This window comes from Phyllobates terribilis, unplaced genomic scaffold (assembly GCF_046119375.1).
Source record: "Phyllobates terribilis strain yellow unplaced genomic scaffold, ASM4611937v1 Scaffold_2__4_contigs__length_985480577, whole genome shotgun sequence".
NCBI lineage: Eukaryota > Metazoa > Chordata > Amphibia > Anura > Dendrobatidae > Phyllobates > Phyllobates terribilis.
Window position 1 is genome coordinate 490,337,253 of NW_027362762.1, and position 20,771 is coordinate 490,358,023.

At 45.4% G+C, this 20,771-nt stretch overlaps 1 protein-coding gene across 1 annotated transcript in view; it reads right to left on the minus strand.

The window, feature by feature from the left end:
• Positions 1-20,771, minus strand: part of LOC141252837 (uncharacterized) — a 165,931-nt gene that overhangs the window by 105,315 nt on the left and 39,845 nt on the right. Inside the window, exon 2 of the mRNA XM_073670595.1 lies at positions 16,937-16,990. Within this exon, the coding sequence (XP_073526696.1) occupies positions 16,937-16,973 (37 nt within the window). The 5' untranslated portion in view covers positions 16,974-16,990. The remainder of the gene's footprint in view (positions 1-16,936; positions 16,991-20,771) is intronic.

Here is a 20,771-nt window from a genome sequence, read left to right on the forward strand (position 1 = left end):
GTAGACAGACTCACGTTCATAAAGATGAACAAATCATGGATCCGAAACGACTTTTCTACCCCTGTGTCATCCTGGGGAGAGTAAAAGCTTGATGATTGGTTAAAATCACCCTACCAATCATAGAATCATAGAATCATAGAATGGTAGAGTTGGAAGGGACCTCCTGGGTCATCTGGTCCAACCCCCTGCTCAAAGCAGGATTCACTAAATCATCTCAGACAGATGTCTGTCCAGCCTCTGTTTGAAGACGTCCATTGAAGAGGAACTCACCACCTCTCGTGGCAGCCTGTTCCACTCATTAATCACCCTAACTGTCAAAAAGTTTTTTCTAATATCTAATCTGTGTCTCCTCCCATTTAGTTTCATCCCGTTGCTTCTAGTCTTTCCCTGTGCAAATGAGAATAAAGATGATCCTTCTACAATGTGACAGCCCTTGACATATTTGTAGACAGCTATTAAGTCTCCTCTCAGTCTTCTTTTTTGCAAGCTAAACATTCCCAAATCCTGCAACCGTTCCTCATAGGACATGGTTTGCAGACCAGTCACCATTCTGGTCGCTCTTCTCTGAACTTGTTCCAGTTTGTCTATGTCTTTTTTAAAATGTGGTGCCCAAAACTGTACACAGTATTCCAGATGAGGTCTGACCAAAGAGGAGTAAAGACCGATAATGACTTCACGTGATCTAGACTGTATGCTTCTGTTAATACATCCCAGAATTGTACCAACCGTTTTAAGCTTTCAAATTACTAATCATGTTTATCTGTATCTTGACTGGAAAATAATTTGGGCTTTGTAGCAGTGTGCAGCACTGATCCTATTAGGCCATCTATAATAAGCTCCACCAGATTTAAAATTAAAAATAATTTTTAGCTGCATCTAGCCCGGAAAATAATTTTGGGGCTCCGAGATGCGCAAGACACATAAGTGCCTTCTTGCTGCACTACCTGCAGCATGACCCTCATATTGTCAGAATTCGAAGTAATCATGACTACTGGGTTGCCACACTCTTAGATCCCCCAAACTTTTCAATCAACCTTTTCATTTTAATAAAGACCAAAAAAATGGTCATTTTTGAAATTATAAGCATTAGCAGGTTGTTAGAAACTGAAATCAAACAGTTTTCAACTCAAAACTTTATTCTAGGTGATGTTACATTTTCACATAGGACCCCTTGTTCGAAAGGAGCTTCTGAACTCTCTCGTCCATTGAATTTGTCAGGTTTTGGATGGTTTCTGCTTCAATTGTTTTGCATGAGGACAGAATACCCTCCCAGAGCTGTTGCTTAGATGTGAACTGCCTCCCGCCATCATAGACACTTCTTTTAATGATGCTCCAAAGGTTCTGAATGGGGTAGAGGTCAGGGGAGCATGGGGGTCACACCATAAGTTTGTCCCCTTTTATGCCCATATCAGCCAGAGATGCAGATGTTTTATGTGCAGCATGAGATGGTGCATTATCATGCAGAAAAATGATCTTGCTGTGAAATACACGGTTCTTCTTCTTGAACCATGGCAGGAAGTGCTGTTTGAGAAAATCCACATACATTATGGAGTTCATCTTTAGCGCCTTCAGGGATCCTAAAGGGGCCGACAATCTCTCTCCCCATGATTCCAGCCCAAAACATTACTCCACCTCCTCCTTGTTGGCGCTGTAGCCGTGTTTGCGTGGGGTGTCCATCAACCAGCCATCCTCCACTCCATCCATCTGGACCATCGAGCGCTGCATGGCACTCATCCGTGAACAAAACAGTTTTGAAATCAGTCTTCATGTAATGTTTGGCCCACTGGAGCCGTTTCTGCTTGTGTGAAGTGGATAGAGGAGGTCGACAGGATGGCGTATGCACAGCTGCAAACCTCTGAAGGACCCTGCATCTTGTTGTTCGGGGGACGTTGGAGGCACAAGCAGCTTCAAAAACTTGTCTGCTGCTATGACAAGGCTTTTTTGCCGCTGCTCTTTCAACCTGACGTAATTGCCTGTAGGAAAGAGTCCTCAATTTGCCCTTATCAGCACGCACACGTGTGTACTGTGAATCAGCTACATACTTCTTGATTGCCAAGACACTTCATCCTGATCATTGCACAATGTTGATTGTAGTCATGCCTTGACCTAAACACTCCACAATTTGTTGCTTCTCAGCAGCCGACACATCCTTTTTCTTTCCCATTTTGGCAGAAAATGTAGGCTGCTTAATAATGTGAGAGAGCCTTCTTAAGTAGTCTTGCCTTTCATTGGACACACCTGCCAAACTAATTAGCACTGGTGTCTGCAATTGCTTACAGTGATATAAAGAGCCCTGACACACATCACCATCAATGAGTTTAACTGACAAACAAACAAATTCTTCCCTTATCACTCCTAAACACTTTTTGCATAATAATTTGGAGCACAGTGTACATGTGCTTTTCCACAAAACACCAGTGGTTCACGTAGTGAATCTTACAGTTCTAACTTGCCAACCGTGGTCTGTATGGAATTGTTCAATAAAGGGCCCAAAATTAAGATAACATAGATGGGAGAGGTCTCTATGAATAGGAATTCCTAAGTATTTGATACCCTGTGAGGGCCAGGCAAAGGGAAAGTTGGACTGGATGGAATCCTATATGGATTTGGGGAGGGAGACATCGAGGGCCTCAGACTTCGCTGCATTGATTTTAAAATTTTACCATGTAACAAAGTGATCTATTTCAGCCATAACAGCAGGGATGGATATATGTGATTGAGTGATATATACTAGGACATCATCAGCAAATAGAGAGCACTTGTACTCGGTGCCTCCCACCTCAATCCACCTAATATTGGGGTTATGGCGAATTGATGAGAGCAGGTGCTCCGTCACTAGGATGTATAAGAGAGGGGACAGAGGACATCCCTGCCTTGTCCCATTGGTGATTGTGAAAGGTGATGAAAATGTTCTGACGCACCCCCTGGGCCTTGGGACACCCGGAGCCGGACCCTTTTTGGTGGATGCTGGTGGTTGTAGTCTTCGTGGCGGCGACCCGGTTCCGTGGCTCAGGGCGGTCAAACCAGTGGCGGAACTATTTATGTGGTTTTGATGTTTAAATGTCCGACTACGCCACCCGTGGATTGCGGTCAGAGTGAACCGCCGCTACAGGGCAGACCGCTGAGGCTGGTGTTGTGGGTGCAGCAGAGCGTAGCATAACTCCCCACGGGAGGGGTATAGCCTCAGGGCAGTGTATGCGGAGGATGGGGGTGATGGTGCAGGGCAGCAGCAGTAACGACACGGAGTCAGTGATGCAGTCCAGGGCCTTTACTCACAGTTCTTATTATCCAGACCACGTCTGCAGGTAACGGCTGCCCACGTCGTACTGTGCTCACCAGGTGAGGGGCTCAGACAACTCCCAGATAACTTTGGAGCGCTTCACAGGACCCCCTTTGTGTGTCCTTTGTCTGGCCTTTCTTACCAACCCTTCTGTCCGGCTGCCTCGGGCCTCCTCTTGGTAAACTTGGCGCAAGTTTCCCTGACCCTATGTGGTGCCTTCCTAGCGGGTGTAGCGAGGGGCTGCGCCACATAAAATGTCACAGCCTCCGGTTTCTAGCTGAGGGTCGTTTCCTGCCTCCACTAGTTTCGGGGACCGGTCTCCCCCTTTGGCCTGACCCCTCCACGCAGGTGGATTCGGGCGTGCGGTGGCGACTCGCCCGTCCGCACCCCTGGGATCCCTTCATTCCTCGTTCCTGAAGCCTTCTCCGCTCCTCTTCCTTCCTTCTCCCTCTTCCAGGCCTGGGCCTCTGTTACTAGGCCCGCCTCCGGAGCAGAGCTCATGCAGAGCCCCTGCTCCCTGCCACTTCTGCTCAGACTTCTCTGCACTGAACTAAGATGGTGCCCACCTTTTATACTCCCTTCTCAATGCACCCAGGAACTGCTTCCTCCCTGCTCCTGCACTACAGGGTTCCCCTTCCTCAGTGTTCCCTCCCCCCACTCCAGCCAGGGACAGGGACTGTCGTGCCCATCTCAGAGGCATATTGGTCGCCCTGCCCCACGGCAATGTGGTGTAATGCATGCAGGTGTCGGGTCCTGATCCACACTCCATCCTTACCTGAGAGTGAGATATCACACCTCTGGGTGAGGTGCAATACCTCTGTAGCAACCGAGCCCTCAGGGTGCTACAGTTCCATTTATCTTCAGCCTAGGTGACGTATTGTGATACAGGGCCGTGATTTTGGCTATAAAAGGGTCCCCTAGACCCCTACCCCAAGCTTTTTAAGAGAATCATATATGGCGTGCCAGGAGACTCTATGGAATGCTTTCTCAGCATCCAACGAGAGTATCTAATTACAAATTTTTAACTGCATCTAGCCCAGGAAATACTTTGTGCCTAGTAGCAGTGTCTGCTAGTCAGCGGATTATCCCGGCTGTTAAGCAAGCTACACCACCTGTAGTTTAGACACTTAATTTTTTCAAAGGAAATGCTTCGGGACCATGGGATACTCAGTGAAGAGCATCAGGAGGCACCCCAAGGCATAGGGGCTGGGACTGGCAGTAGGATGCCTTGCAGTGGACAGCCGAGCTCGATCCTTATAAAAGCTTTTTAACTGCAGCAGCTTTAGTGGACGCTACTGGAGCTGGAATTACGCGGCTGCTGGCATGAGACTTGCCCTCCAATAGATCCTTGTAAATGGATTTAAAGTGTATTCATTCAAATTAGAGAGACAATTTAAATTAAAAAGCTTAGAGCTGCCTCCACCACAGGGGGGCTCGCTCGACCCACCAGCGGACAGGCACCAGTATTGGGAGAGGGGGGCTGGCCATCAGGGTTCACCGCGGCTCTGGCACAAACCCGGCGACACGGAGGTGGCACGGGCAGGAGCGGACTGGCCGTGTCGGCTTCTCACTTTTTGGATTTTAGAAGGGCATGACATGCCTATATCTGTGTCTCCCCCTCCTTTTACTCCTCCACCTCTTTTATTTTCGCATGACTATATGTACTTGTCACTTTTCCATGTGTTAGTTATGTCTTCTGAGCAGTTTGTCAGCTTTTGGACACCTTTGAAGGTGTTTTCTATGTGTTTCTATGTGTTTTTGTTTGCCTGCCATTGGTTTTAACGGTGTTCGAAGGTGTTCGACGAACAGTTCGACGAACAGTTCGGCGAACACACGGGTGTTCGACGAACCGAACCGAACTCGAACACTACGGGGGTGGCTCAACACTAATAATCACAATCCCCAGCACAGCAGCCAGCATCCCATCCACCCAGTATCTTTTGTATAGTTTCTACAGCAGTTCTAATCATGGTTCTCACTGTCCTGAGCTGTGTGCTTGATCAAAGTCCCTGTCATCTCTATGTATAAAGTGACTCAAGTACAAGCACTGACAGACAGTTAAAGGGATCTGCCAGCAGGTTTTTGCTATTTAATTTGAGAGCAGCATAATATAGAGCAAGAGAGGTTGATTACAGTGATGTGTCACTTACTAGGCTGTGTCTTGTAGTTTCAATGCAATCAGTGTTTTATCAGCAGGCGATTATCACAGTCTGACTAAGCCTCATGTGCATGGTAGTCCAGCTAATCTGAATAACCCAGCCCTCACCACTTACTGACAGCTTGCTGACAATGTACACTTTACACCAGGGGCGGACCTACCGCCCGTGCAGCCGGTTCATTGAACGGGGGCCCCCGAGGGAGAGGGGGCCCCTCCAGCCTCCAGCAGGGCCGCCATCAGGGCATGACTGCCCAAACTCCAGCATGGGGCCCGGCCGGTCGGGGCCCCCTCGTAGCCCCGTTGGGGCCCCCCTCTTGTGCGTCTCCTCATGGGGCCCCCCCGCAGGACCCCCCGCCGTCACATGACCGGAGATGTCCCTGCGCTCAGCATGGGCCCCCGGCCCCATGCTGAGCGCAGGGACAGCTCCGGTCATGTGACGGAGCCGGCACAATACTTACCCCTCCCCGTGCCTCCGCAGCGTCTTCCGCGTCCTCTGACTGTGACGTCTCAGGTCAGAGGGCGCGGTGATATGTTTACACCGCGCACGATCTCTCCTGAGCTGTCACACCAGAGAGCGGGAAGACGCATCAGCATCAGGTGAGAAGTGAGGTGAGTATTTGATTTTTTTTTTTTATGTATGGGGGCATTATATGGTGGGGGGAGAGTGGGTGTGACATCCTGCATGGGGCATTATATGGGGGGGTGACATCCTGCATGGGGCATTATATGGGGGGGGTGACCTCCTGCATGGGGCATTATATGGGGGGGGTGGTGTGACATCCTGTATGGGGCGTTATATGGGGGGGTGACATCCTGCATGGGGCATTATATTGGAGGGGGATGGTGTGACATCCTGCATGGGGCGTTATATGGGGGGGGATGGTGTGAGATCCTGCATGGGGCGTTATATGGGGGGGGGATGGTGTGACATCCTGCATGGGGCGTTATATTGGGGGGGTGACATCCTGCATGGGGCATTATATGGGGGGGATGGTGTGACATCCTGCATGGGGCGTTATATGGGGGGGGTGGCGTGACATCCTGCATGGGGCATTTTATGGGGGGTAGAGGTGACATCCTGCATAGGGCATTAAAAGGGGGGTGTCATCCTGCATGGGGCATTATAAGGGGGGGAACAGCCTGCATGGAGCATTATATGGGGGCCAATATTCTGTATGGAGCGTTATATGGGGGTCAGTATTCTGTATGGAGCGTTATATGGGGGTCAGCATTCTGTATGGAGCGTTATATGGGGGACAGTATTCTGTATGGAGCGTTATATGGGGGCCAGTATTCTGTATGCAGTGTTATATGGGGACCAGTATCCTGTATGGAGCGTTATATGGGGACCAGTATCCTGTATGGAGCGTTATATGAGGACCAGTATCCTGTATGGAGCATTATATGGGGACCAGTATCCTGTATGGAGCATTATATGGGGACCAGTATCCTGTATGGAGCATTATAAGGGGGTCAGTATCCTGTATGGAGCATTATATGGTGCCCATAATACTGTATGGAGGACTATACTGTCCGGTCTGCACTGTGAGCTGTGAGGATTCGCCGGTTTCTGAGCTATTGTAGAATTTACAATAGATATCGCTCGTGTAATGGGGCATTATAAGGGGGGAACAGCCTGCATGGAGCATTATATGGGGGCCAATATTCTGTATGGAGCGTTATATGGGGGTCAATATTCTGTATGGAGCGTTATATGGGGGACAGTATTCTGTATGGAGCGTTATATGGGGGCCAATATTCTGTATGGAGTGTTATATGGGGACCAGTATCCTGTATGGAGCGTTATATGGGGACCAGTATCCTGTATGGAGCATTATATGGGGACCAGTATCCTGTATGGAGCATTATAAGGGGGTCAGTATCCTGTATGGAGCATTATATGGTGCCGATAATACTGTATGGAGGACTATACTGTCTACTGTAGAATTTACAATAGATATCGCTCATGTAATGTAAGTGAAATCTTTGCATTGTACTATATATATATATATATATTTCTCTGTGGTATCTGTGCATCATGAATCCATGGTATGTGTTAAAGGGGCCCACTGAAACTCTGTCGCCCAGGGCCCACAAAAACCTGGAGCTGGCCCTGGGGGTAAGTATAACAAGTTTTATTTTTTTAAAAAAATCAATTAATTAACTAGGAGTGGGGGGAATCAGAGATGCACGGGGGGGGGGGCCTTCATGCCCCCTATGAAGGGCAGGGGGGGGGGCAAAAAAAATTCTTGCACAGGGGCCCACTACAGTCTGTGTCCGCCCCTGCTTTACACAGGAAGCTGCCAATCAGGGGTGTTGGTGGGGTTATACACAGCTTAACATTATGACCGCTACTACATCTACAGCGGAGAAAACAGGGATTCTATCAAAACTACACCGAGCAGTCCAGTAAATAATACATCGCTGGAACCAGGGTTTCTTGCCCTATATTATGCTGCTATCGGATTTCATAGCGAACACCTGCTGACATATTCCCTTTAATGTGTAGTAATTGAATGAAGCTTCTCACCTGAACTGTCACTCATGGAGGAGCTAGCCGCCCCCAAGCAACCATGAATTAAGAGACAACTTGAACATAACCCTTTAATAATTGCAATGTGTCACAGTTCCACTCCTCAGGGTGTCTGGGATGCAATTACTAACAGATCAGCCATCCAATCTGGTACAGGGGCGTCCTGACGACCTTAACCTCATTCTGACCATCCGTTCTGACCATCTATGTTTAACCCCTTCTGCTTTCATCCACTATCCTCCTGGTATTCTGACCATGGAACGTTATCTGACTACCCCTTTACCTCTTCCTTCTGTTTATTATGTACCCTCCTGGCTTTTGATCTCAGACTTCTTAACTATCCGTCTCACGACTTGGCCGTGAGAAGTGACTCAGCTTCACACAATGTATCTGTATAAATACGATGCTATACGGCTGGTCAGTATGAAACCTGATTTTTTTTTTGGCCACCCATAGACTTGAATAGGCGAGTCTCATCCAAAATATGGAAGAAATTAGTGTGTGCTGTGATTTCTATTTATTTATTGCAATGTCAGTACTTTCCCCAGACTACACTCTGACCAAAAATACAGTCATGTGAACGTAGCCTAAGACAGAGCACAGAGCCATTCTGTATGATATGGTGGACTCGAGCTGTCCATGTATTACATGAATAACTATTCATTGGACGTTTCACCCTGGAATACTACATCCATGGCATTACATTAGTAGGATTGTAACTGAGGATTCACGAGTCTGCAGTCACTTAAGACTTTCGTGAAAAACCTGAACAACCCCTTTAACAATGGTGACTGTATTTTAACATATGACTTCTGCAGGTGATTTATTATTCCATGCATCATATTCACAGCATGACATCCATAACTAGTATACAGTGGACTCGTCTGAGCTTTGTTTACATTGTCATTTGTTTTTTGGGGGTTAGAACATGTACCCATTATAGTCTATGGTCTTTTCCACATGCCTGATTTTCTTTTTTGTGGACTATGGGTCCTCAAAACATGCAGACATGTCTGATATTGATCTAATTTGTGGATCAGACTCCCACATTTAACTGAATGGATCTGTCCTGTGCAATTTTCACTGACTGCTAGAAGCTAAGAAAATCTTATATGAGCAAAACTGATGATACACGGATAGTAAAAGCAGACACATGGACCAAAAACATAAAAATCAGACCCAGCACACTGATGAAAATCCGGCAGATTTTTCATAATCAAGAATGTCTTAATGTAACAAGATAATTCTGCCTGTTGTTTATCAATAGGTCATCAATAGCAGGTCATCAAATCCCAATGCTGAAACAACCCCTTTAAATACAGACAAATGATTCTTTTCTTCTGACCTCCTGAAGTATGAATCCTAAATCAATTTGGGTCTTACAGTCCTATACTCCTCCACAGGGACATCAATATATAGCTGTCCCGGTGCTCCGTACTGCTGGGCCTGTTAAAGGAAACCTGTCACCTTGAGAAACTCTATTTACCGTCATTAGATTCTTGCTGCCCGAACCACTGGCAGCATGAATCAGAGCCGGGATGCACGATTGCAGCCAGGTATGTTTACATACAAGTGCTTCTCACTAAATTAGAATATCATAGGCTCCACAATCATGGGAAAGACTTCTGATTTGACAGATGTCCAGAAGGCAGTCATTGACACACTCCACAAGGAGAGTAAGTCACAAAAGGTCATTGCTAAAGAAGCTGGCTGTTCACATAGTGCTGTATCCAAGCATATTAATGGAAAGTTGAGTGGAAGGAAAAAGTGTGGTAGAAAAAGGTGCACAAGCAACCGAGATAACTGCTGCCTTGAAAGGATTGTCAAGAAAAGGTCGTTCAAAAATTTGGGGGAGATTCACAAGGAGTGGACTGCTGCTGGAGTCATTGCTTCAAGAGCCACCACACACAGACGTATCCAGGACATGGGCTACAAGTGTCACATTCCTTGTGTCAAGCCACTCATGACCAATAGACAGCGCCAGAAGCGTCTTACCTGGGCCAAGGAGAAAAAGACCTGGACTGTTGCTCAGTGGTCCAAGGTGTTGTTTTCAGATGAAAGTAAATTTTGCATTTCATTTGGAAATCCAGGTCCCAGAGTCTGGAGGAAGAGTGGAGAGGCCACAATCCAAGCTGCTTGAGGTCTAGTGTGAAGTTTCCACAATCAGTGATGGTTTGTGGAGCCATGTCATCTGCTGGTGTAGGTCCACTGTGTTTTATCAAGACCAAAGTCAGCGCAGCCGTCTACCAGGAAATTTGATATCACTTCATGCTTCCCTCTGCCGACAGGCTTTTTGGAGATGGAAATTTCATTTTCCTGCAGGACTTGGCACCTGTCCACACTGCCAAAAGTACCAATACCTGGTTTAAAAGCAACAGTATCACTGTGCTTGATTGGCAGCAAACTCGCCTGACCTTAACCCCATAGAGAATCTATGGAGTATTGTCAAGAGGAAGATGAGAGACACCAGACCCAACAATGCAGACGAGCTGAAGGCTGATATCAAAGCAACCTGGGCTTCCATAACCCCTCAGCAGTGCCACAGGCTGATCACCTCCATGTGACACCGCATTGATGCAGTAATTGATGCAAAAGGAGCCCCGACCAAGTATTGAGGGCATTTACTGAACAGACATTTCAGTAGGCCAACATTTCGGATTTTCAAAACATTTTTCAAGCTGGTGTTATAAATTATTCTAATTTACTGAGATAATGACTTTTGTGCTTTCATTGGCTGTAAGCCATAATCATCAACATTAACAGATAAACACTTGAAATAGATTACTCTGTTTGTAATGACGCTATATAATATATGAGTTTCACTTTTTGTATTGAAGAACTGAAATAAATTAACTTTTTGATGATATTCTAATTTAGTGAGAAGCACTTGTAGTTTGAAAAGCAGGACAGTCACTATAGGGAGAGACCTGACTAGTCCAATTCAGCCTCTGTCCGGCTTCTCCCTGAGCTGCTCCAGTTGATTGACAGGTCTCTCCTGTGTCTACATAGGAAAGAGGGAGAGATCTCTCAATTGACTGGAGCAGGGCTAGTGGCCATACAGGACTAGTCCGGTCTATCCTTATAATTCCTAACTGGGTTTTTCAAACTATGTTTTCTCTAAAACCCTGCAGTGTTTCAGAATAAAACGTACCTGCCTGCAATCGTGCATCCAGGCTCTTATTCATGGTGTGGTTTAAATAGCATGAATTTACTGTAATGACAGGTTCCTTTTAACAGACCCAGCAGCATGGAGAACCATCAAACTTTTCTATTGGAATCTCTTCATATGGTATTGTACATAGTCAGAACACCCTTCCGACCCCAACTCACATGCTGCCCAATTTAAAAATAAAGGTTTTAAAGGTTTAGGAAGCTAGCAAAAAAAATTCTAATTAAAGTATTGCCCCCTAAAAATTGCTACACTAGGCTCCTGCCCTCAAGTGTCTAGTGGAAAATATGGCCCTGCATGTGACAGGACATGAATTTAACTATAATGGTATTTGTGTAAAGCAAAACAGCATTCCCCATGGTTGCTCTTTATAATACATACCTTGCAGATGCTGAAATGTACTCTGTGAAAAGTCAGCTTATTTAGCAATTACCTTTTGTGGCTTACCCTCCTTGTGGATTGTGTCAAAGACTGCCTTCTAGACATCGATCAAGTCAGCAGTCTTCCCCATGATTGTGGAGCCTACTGAAACAGACTAAGGGACCTTTTTAAATGCTTCAGAAGCCTTTGCTGGTTTTTTTTTGTTAATTATTCTAATTTACTGAGATAATGACTTTTGTGTTTTCACTGGCTGTAAGCCATAGTCATCAACTTTAACAGAAATAAGCACTTGAAATAGATCACTCTGTTTGTAATGACTCTATATAATATATAAGTTTCACTTTTTGTATGGAAGAACTGAAATAAATTAACTTTTTGATGATATTCTAATTTTGTGAGAAGCACCTATATGTTCTCCCTGTGTTTCCGAGAGTGTCCTCCCACACCACAAAAACATACTGATAGGGATTTTAGATTTTGAGCTCCAATGGGGACAGTGATGATGATAATATCTGTAAAGCGCTGTGGAATATGATGGCACTATATAAGCAAGCAAAACAAGTGCTAAACAAAAATTGTTTTAATATCCATTTGACCATTATGTGATTCTAATTCACATACAGCCTAGGAATGGGTTAAGTTGAATGCGGCCATCAAAATAGGGTACAAAATAATTTACTCAGCTATTTCTAAGGTTTATTAATGACACTGTAATCAGATCTGCAATACTGATTATGGAAGACTTCAAACAGATGCTGGACAGACATCTGTCTGAGATGGTTTAGTGAATCCTGCAGTGGGCCGGGGGTTGGACACGACTACCCTGGAGGTCCCTTCCATCTCTAACATTCTATGATACTGACCAGCCATTTATCTCTGCTACACTATATACAGGAATATATATGACGTCAGCTAATCATGGGGTTTTCTATTCTCTTAATTATTTCACTTCTTTTTCCTCATCACTTGAAATTCTGCTTTATCATTTAATATTGTGCTGCTTGCAGTGTACCATCTTTTTCCATGCCTACCATGTCTCTTGAGTTCAAAACGCTGCTGCTGATGTTTTTTCGGTTTCATGGGTATAAGTTTCACAACCTACACCAGCAGGCAAATCAGCTGGTGGAGCAGTGCCCTTCTTCCTTATAGACACTATTGAGAAGTGCAATGTCATGTCTATATGAACATTTCACCATACGTCTTGCCATAAATGGCGGTTGAGTATATTGTAGGTCCACCCTTGGTGCTAGTTTATGATGGCTGTTTAGCCCATACTTTGTATCATATGGCTTCACTGGGCGAGCTGGTGGTGTAAGGTAATGTCACATAAAGTCGGCTTTGTCTTGATACTTTTTGGCTTTGCTTACATGATTGATAGGTTGTTACAAAACATATAATTCTTGCCTAGTCCATTATAAGGTTGGATGAAAAAGGTGGTTAGATGGAAATGACGCGCCCCCTAGGACCATGGGGTATTCGCCACCGGGTCGGTCGGTTCCTTGGGATTGTGACGGGGGCGTGACCCGGTCCGGGGTCCTAGGCTGTCAATAAAAAGGACAAGGACAGTTTGTTTAGGGGAAAAGTTTCGTGACACCACCTGTCGTGTGCGGCTATAGGGGGCCGCCGCTGCTATTCAGATCCACTGGGGCTGATGGTGACGCAGCTGAGATAGTCTAGCTCTCCACGGGCAGAGCTAGGCCCCAGGGCAGTATATTGGATGGGTGTTGGGGTGCAGGACTGAGGGTGCAGATAATGACCAGACGACACAAGAATGGCGGTTTCCTCTACCTTTACTTGAGGTTTGCTGGAGAAGACCGGGGGACTGATTACAGAAGGTAATGGAGATCCGGGCGGCCTAGAAGCAATTTGGGGATCCACCTTGCCAGGTGGAGTTGCAGGCCTTCCTTCTACGCTGTCCTCTTTGGCCCTGCTACTTAAAGCTATGCTGCGGCCCTCTTTCCTGAGCAATCATTAAATCCTCACCTGTATGGCAGGCAGCTCGAGCCTTTTTCAGGCGTCACTCCATCGTGGCGGCTCCGGGCTCTAGTATGCTGCTGAGCCTCCGGGTGTTTGGTGGGGCCAGGAGACCAGCAGTCTCCTGCCCTCCGGATTTAGCTGCTGGGATTTCAGTACCTGAACAACCACGGACTCCGGTGTCTGGCTTCTGGCGCTTTTCTCTGGGGCGAGCTTGGTCACAGCTCCCCTCCCCAGGTTCTCCCTCGTCTTTCTCTCCTGTCTCCAACTGACTTTTCTCACTCCAACTGACTTTTTCTAAACCCCGCCTCCAGGCTCCAATTTAAAAGCGAAGCTCCCCTGAAACTGGGTTAGAGCTCCCCCTTCTGGTCTGGAGCCAGGAAATGTGTTGGATGCTGGTGTTACCTGATAAGGGGACCCCTCCTTGCTTCTAGGCATGGCATCACCCCCTTTGAGGGAGGCAATGCCAATGTGGCAACCGGACTCCTGGGGTGCCACATGAAGCTCACTGGTTCATTTTTTTCCCACTTCTCTTCCGGTTCGTTGATAAATTACCAGTGGTATATTCCACTATAAGAGTGCATTCAGACATCTGTGTAAATGGTGTCCCATTTTTTAATCGGACAGATAGAGTGTGATAGATCCATTGAAACAGAGAGTGAAATCCGTGAGATTAAGAGCATGTCCAATACTGCTCCCATATTGAGGATCAGATTACGACATATTCAGTGGGTCAGCGTGTTGTCCAATTAAAAATCGGGCAACAAACAGACATTCACACCAATGTATGAATGCACCCTTTTTTCGCTATTCTTTTCTTTGGCGCACTTTAGGTTTCTGAGCCAGTGGAATCTAGTTACTTGCTGTCTACTTTTCGTAAATGCTATTTTATCCTAGCTGGGTCTTTGCCTCCATATCTTGTATTCTAAGACTGACATATTTAGTTGTAGTTATTGGATTACTGTGACCAAGCTGTAGGGTGCACTTAGTCTCATTACTGCCATTTATTAATTTTCTGAGTTGTGATCCTTCTGTTATTTTTGCTATATTATATTCCTGGTTAACCTATTTTCAGCTTGACGGTGCTTTTAACCATGTTCTAGGTCAGGGGTGGGGAACCTCAGGCCCAAGGACCATTTATGGCCTTCGATGACCATTTTTCCGGCCCCTGGACAGATTCCTGAAAACCACAGTGCTTGGGCCGGCAGCTGTGGTTTTATGACCACCGGCCTTTTAATTTCTTCTTGCTCTGTGAGCACACGCACACAGCAATCACTATTGAACACTGAGGCACGTGCAATGAAAACTTACATCCTGACATCAGCTTCAGCGTCAAGATTACTTTGTAGGCGAAGTAAGTGCACAATTTGTACGGCCCCCCAAGTATGGTATAAATATCCAAATGGCCCTTGGCAGAAAGAATGTTTCTCACCCCTGTTGTAGGTGAACTGACTCTTTCTTATGCTGCAGTGATGCCTTAGGATATGAGGTTCAAATTGTTTCATCTTTGGTCGTCAGTGTGGCAAGTATTTTGGGCCAAGAAGAGGGCAGCTGTGAGGCTTAGCGGGATCTCTAGCAGTTTTACAGTAGTAGCTCATGTTTGGGAATATTATCTCCGCCATATCGACCAGACTAAGCTTGCTTTCCTTATAAGTGTTCACTATTAAACACGTGATGAACACTTGAGTCTCGTAAGAGAGTAGGAATCCCTTGTTGCTGTTTTATCTACTTTAGGCCCGGGTTCATGCCTTGTAAATATTGTGTTATGGCCATGATGGCTAGTGTTGAATTGCTTCACAATCAGTGCTTGATCTTCACTTCGACATGCAAAGGATTCATTAAGGAACTGTCTGAGGTAATAGTGTAGTTAACATGAGGTGTTTCATGATACACAAAGTAACACAATGGATGGATTGAGCGTGGGAGTCTAGCCTGTGTCTAAGCCGGACACTTGAGGAGCAGTGCGTACTGCAGAGGCAGAGAGAGCTAACAATGCCAAGTCTGCTGAAGAGTTGGGGAAAGTCAGAGTTCCTCATCGTATTTTCTGGTAAAAGGGATGGATGGTAAAGTCCGCGATGTGAACTGTTACTATGGGAAGCAAGCCATTGATCACAGCCCTGATGAGAATGATATTGGTGGCTAATGCACATACCCAGAAGTCAGCAGCAGATAAGCAGCAGCGCAGGACTAAGAAGCCATTTGAGTTTGGCCATAGTCTGGTAAGAGATACTAACTAGCACATGACCGTCCTGAGACCAGGTGAGGTGTGTGTTGACTGTCGGAACTGCCTTGGCAGAACAAGAGGTGTGATATGCCTGTGTGTGCCAGAAAAGGTCACCCCTGAAGATACTGTGTGTGTAAGAAAAATTGTGCCTGGGACCAGAGCAGAAAACTGCAACAATTGGAGTAGCAGGGCGCAGGTGATAGTGTATGCCTAGGCAGACGACATTTTACTATTGGGTAGAGGAATCTGGGCTGGATGTCAGAATTGTCCTGTTTAAGTTCTGCAAAGTTTTCAACAATTTTGCCTCCATATTGGAAGACCACTAAATAAAATTCCCTTAATAAAGGGGTTTGCTACATGAAGTTTTGTGACCTGGGCAGGTTTCCTTTTTTTGTTGTGTTCATTCTTGAATTTTTTTAGGAATTCCTCTTTCTATGGCTTTGCTTCTAATTTTAATAAAAAAATTGGTCTGCTCGACTGTATATAATTTGTGCCAGAAGAACGACGTGATGTGAAAAAGTAGGATAACCACGGCACTGAAAAGATGAGGAGTGATATTTGTTTGCTCAAGTGATAATTTATTAATCTCTAACTACTAGATTCTGTGGCCTGAGCAGGCAAATACTGTTGCCCTTTTTGCCATGTTAATTCTTTAATTTTTGGAAGAATTTTAATTTCTCTTTCTGTGGTTTTACTTTTAATTTTACTGTAAATAAAATCCCAGCTGTTTTAAGACATGGTGTCTGTTAGTGTCTTATCAAAGAGCCTTCTTGCCCTGTGACAACTAAAGAGTGCTTGGCACAGCGTCCCCCCGCCACTGTCTCAAAGTTTGTACATTCATGTGAGGGAGTTGTGGTCTGCTACAGGCAATAAAAGTTGACATATAGGAAGGACATAATAGATGCATTCTTCTATGTGAAGGAGTATATCTGACTGACATTAGCCTGGAAAATATTCTGTTTGGCTGACAGGATGGTATGGAGATGGCCCTTTTTCTGCGGTGTGGTGGGTAGAGTGCAAGATACATTGTTTCCACAATTCTATACTCATAAATACCCAACTATGAAGCCATAATAATTACTGACATATACTGTAGATGCAGAAGTTAAATAAGGATCTAATATAAATCTGTATCCAAAAAAATGACTGAAACTTCCATTTAAAATAGTAACATTAATTTATACTTGTAATAAATGCAGTGTCAAGTGAAGACGTACCTTGTAACAAACAGATCTGGTTTCTTTTTACTTCCATTGTTGTAGAATAAGGACCTGTGGATAAAAGGCAAACATATAGTATAAATACAGTTGAAATATTTAGGAGGCTATTTATACAGGGAAGATAGAGATGAATTTGTAAAATCTACTATAAAATGTAAATGTACATCTGTGTATAACCAATAATGCCATTCTTTTGATGATAGCAAACATGAAAGCCCTGGAATCATATTTTAGTTTCTTCTGTACTGGTATAGTATTTCATATTACACACAATCTATCACACTAAGAGTCTAGTTTTACAATATATACACTCCTCAACACTGAAATTGCAACACCAAAATTAAAAAGTTGTGAAGTTATGGAAATTACACGCTGCAAACCTTGGTAGCACATTTAGGCCGTGCAGGCTGCTCACAGTAGCACTAGCAACATGTCCTGGAATTGTTTTGTTGAAAAATGGCACCTGGGACACTTTGGAGAAATGGCCGTACCTCTGGTTCCACAACCAAATCAATGTAACGCTGAGCACCGGGAATAACAGATAACTAGAATACAAAGCAGTGGGACAGCTGGATTACCCTGGCTGTGAGCACAACTGCAAAAAAAATGAAAAACAAACACAAAAGGAAAAGGAAAAACAAAAAGAAACAAGCAAGTAAGTTGAATAAAGATGAGGAGATAAACATAAGACTTTGGAAAGAAGCCTGAGGGAAGAGAAAATGTACAAATTGTATGAATATCCGCTAAGAATTGACACCGGATCACTGTTGATAGCAGGCAGAAGACAGCAAATTGCTCACCTAGTGACCATAACTTTAGAGCAAATTTTCACTCAAAACCAATCTTTTTGGTAATGATTGAAGACACTTTTGGTAACGCCAGTAAGCAGTGCTGGAAGTAGAGTCCTTTGGGCCCTAGTGCAATGTTTGGACCTGGTCCCCTCCCCCCAGCATTGCTTGGTCAGATGTATGGTCCGTCTCCTGTAATGATCTAGATCCCATAAAGACATATGTGTTTGCCCCCCCCCCATTAAAAAAACAAAACAAAATACAGTTAAAATATACAAATTTCATAGAAAACATAGCAATACTTCTAAATAGTAGTCATAGAGTAGCCAAATAACCAATATCACCATATTGTTACTAAACAAGTCTGCTATATCAAAATTAATATTCCTATAATAAACCACATCAAGGGGAAAAATACCACCACACACAGACCATATATTATTATCACTAACTACTTTCTGAGTATCACTACCATCTTGTTACTGGACAAAATCCACTATACCAAGACCAATATACCAATAATATCACATACAAGGGATACATAACACCACACCATGGTTGGAACCACATATTACCACCACATAGTAACCAGCTAATAGCACAATACTGATCATTATCAAAAACGAAAATACTAACACTAATATTACCATCAGCTCTGTATATCGAATAATGTATATGGTAAATCACATACCGTGGGGGAAATAATTATTTGATCCCTTGCTGTTTTTGTGACATGTGTGGCGCCCCTGCGGGTCCAGTTGCCACAGAGGTACTGCATCTCACCCAGAGGTGTGGTACCCCACTCTCAGGTAAGGAGGGAGTACTACCCGGGCCCCACACACCCACATCCAATACACTCCACTTCAGTAGGAAAGGGCGAGATTGCTCTTAAGGGAGAGCACAGTCCCTGGTCCCTAGCTGGAGGGTGGAACTAGGTAGAGGAGGTGGGTGGAGGAAGAAGATTAGGGGAGCACACAGAGAGTAGGAGTATAAAAAGGAGGATAGAAGGTTCTAGAGAGAGTTCTGCTCAGGGGAGCAAGAAGAGCAGTTCAGTCAGTCTCCTGTTTCAGTGCTTGGAGCAGGAGGGGAGTTCAGTCAGGGCCCAGTCAGAGAGGCCCAGAAGGAGAGAGAGAGAGGAAAGAAGAGAGGAGCAGAGAGGAGGGCTCCAGGACAGACAGAAGGGATCCCAGGGGCACGGAGAGTGCAGAGGCCATCCGTGCTCCCGAATTCACGCTGACGTGGAGGGATCAGGCTGCAGAAGGGGACCGGCCCCAAAACTAGTGGAGAACAACCAGGCTCAACTAGCCAACCAGAGTCTGCAGCATTTTCAAGGTGTTGCAGTCAAAATCCACAATTACATCGCCGAAAAGGTGGCCACATAGGGTCCAGGGGACTGAAAGCACGTCGCCCGACAAGGCCCGAGGCCACTGGCTTGGGACACTGATTGTGAGACGCAGGGCAGGAGGGCGAGAGCCAGCGCAGTGAGACGACCGGGAAAGGTACATAGAACGGGGTCCCGTGTAAGTGCTCCTGAGATACCTGAGAGTTTGCTGGACTCCTACCCCGGAGGACACAGGACAACGTGGGCGGTTACACACCGGTAACTGTGACCTGGAGTCTTGAACAACTGTGAGTAAAACCTGAAGACTGCACCCCACTGTGTCCTTGAATAATTGCTGCACCATCACCAGCCCTGCACGGCACTACACAACACCAGCAACATCTACCTCATAAAATCATCTTCTACACTGCCATGGAGCTTAGCTCTGCCTCTGGAGAGCTGAACCAACTCTGCTGCGTCACCATCAGCACCAGTGGATCTGTACTGCAGCGGTGGCCCCATATAGCAGCATACCACACGTGGTGTCACGAACATTATTTCTAAAAACTTTATTCCCCTTTTACTTTTCCCTTAATTAACCGCCCTGGGTCACGGACCGGGTCACCGCCACCGTGACATCCCCAGCACCGACCGGCCCTGCTACCGAGTACCCCACGGCCCAGGGGACGTGTCACATGAACAGTCTATAATTTTAAGGGTATGTTCATTTTAACATTGAGAGATAGAATATCCCCCCCCAAAACAATCAAGAAAATCACATTGTATAAATTAGATAATTTTTTTTGCATTTAGCAATGAGAAATAAGTATTTGATCCCCTACAAACCATTATGAGTTCTGGCTCCTACAGACCAGTTAGACGCTCCTAATCAACTCATTACCTGTATAAAAGACTCCTGTCCACAGACTCAATTAATCAGTCAGACTCTAACCTCTACAACATGGGCAAGACCAAAGAGCTTTCTAAGGATGTCAGGGACAAGATCATAGACCTGCACAAAGCTGGAATGGGCAGCAAAACCATAAGTAACACGCTGGGTGAGAAGGAGACAACTGTTGGTGCAATAGTAAGAAAATGGAAAAAATACAAAATGACTGTCAATCGATATCGATCTGGGGAACCATGCAAAATCTCACCTCGTGGGGTATCCTTGATCATGAGAAAAATAAGAGATCAGCCTAAAACTCCACAGGGGGAACTTGTTAATGATCTCCAGGCAGCTGGGACCACAGTCACCAAGAAAACCAATGGTAACACATTACGCCTTAAAGGTTTAAAATCCTGCATTGCCAGCAAGGTCCCCCTGCTCAAGAAGGCACAGGTGCAGGCCCGTCTGAAGTTTGCCAATGAACACCTGGATGATTCTGTGAGTATTGGGAGAAGGTGTTTTGGTCAGATGAGACAAAAATTGAGCTCTTTGACATTAAGGCTGTGTTCACACGATGCGTATTTCATGCGTTTCCGCGGCGTTTTTGCAGTTGCGTAAACGCCGCGGAAACGCATGAAAAACGCATGGTAGAAGGGCAGCAATGTTCCCCAATGGAAATCCGCATGTGCTGTGCCCATGATGCGGATTTTTCCGCAGCGTTAACGCTGCGGTCAAAAATCCGCAGCATGTCAATTAATTTTGCGGAAACGCGGCGATTTCGCCGCCATTGACTTGCATTAGAACGCGCCAATTCCGCAAGACAGCATTTGTACT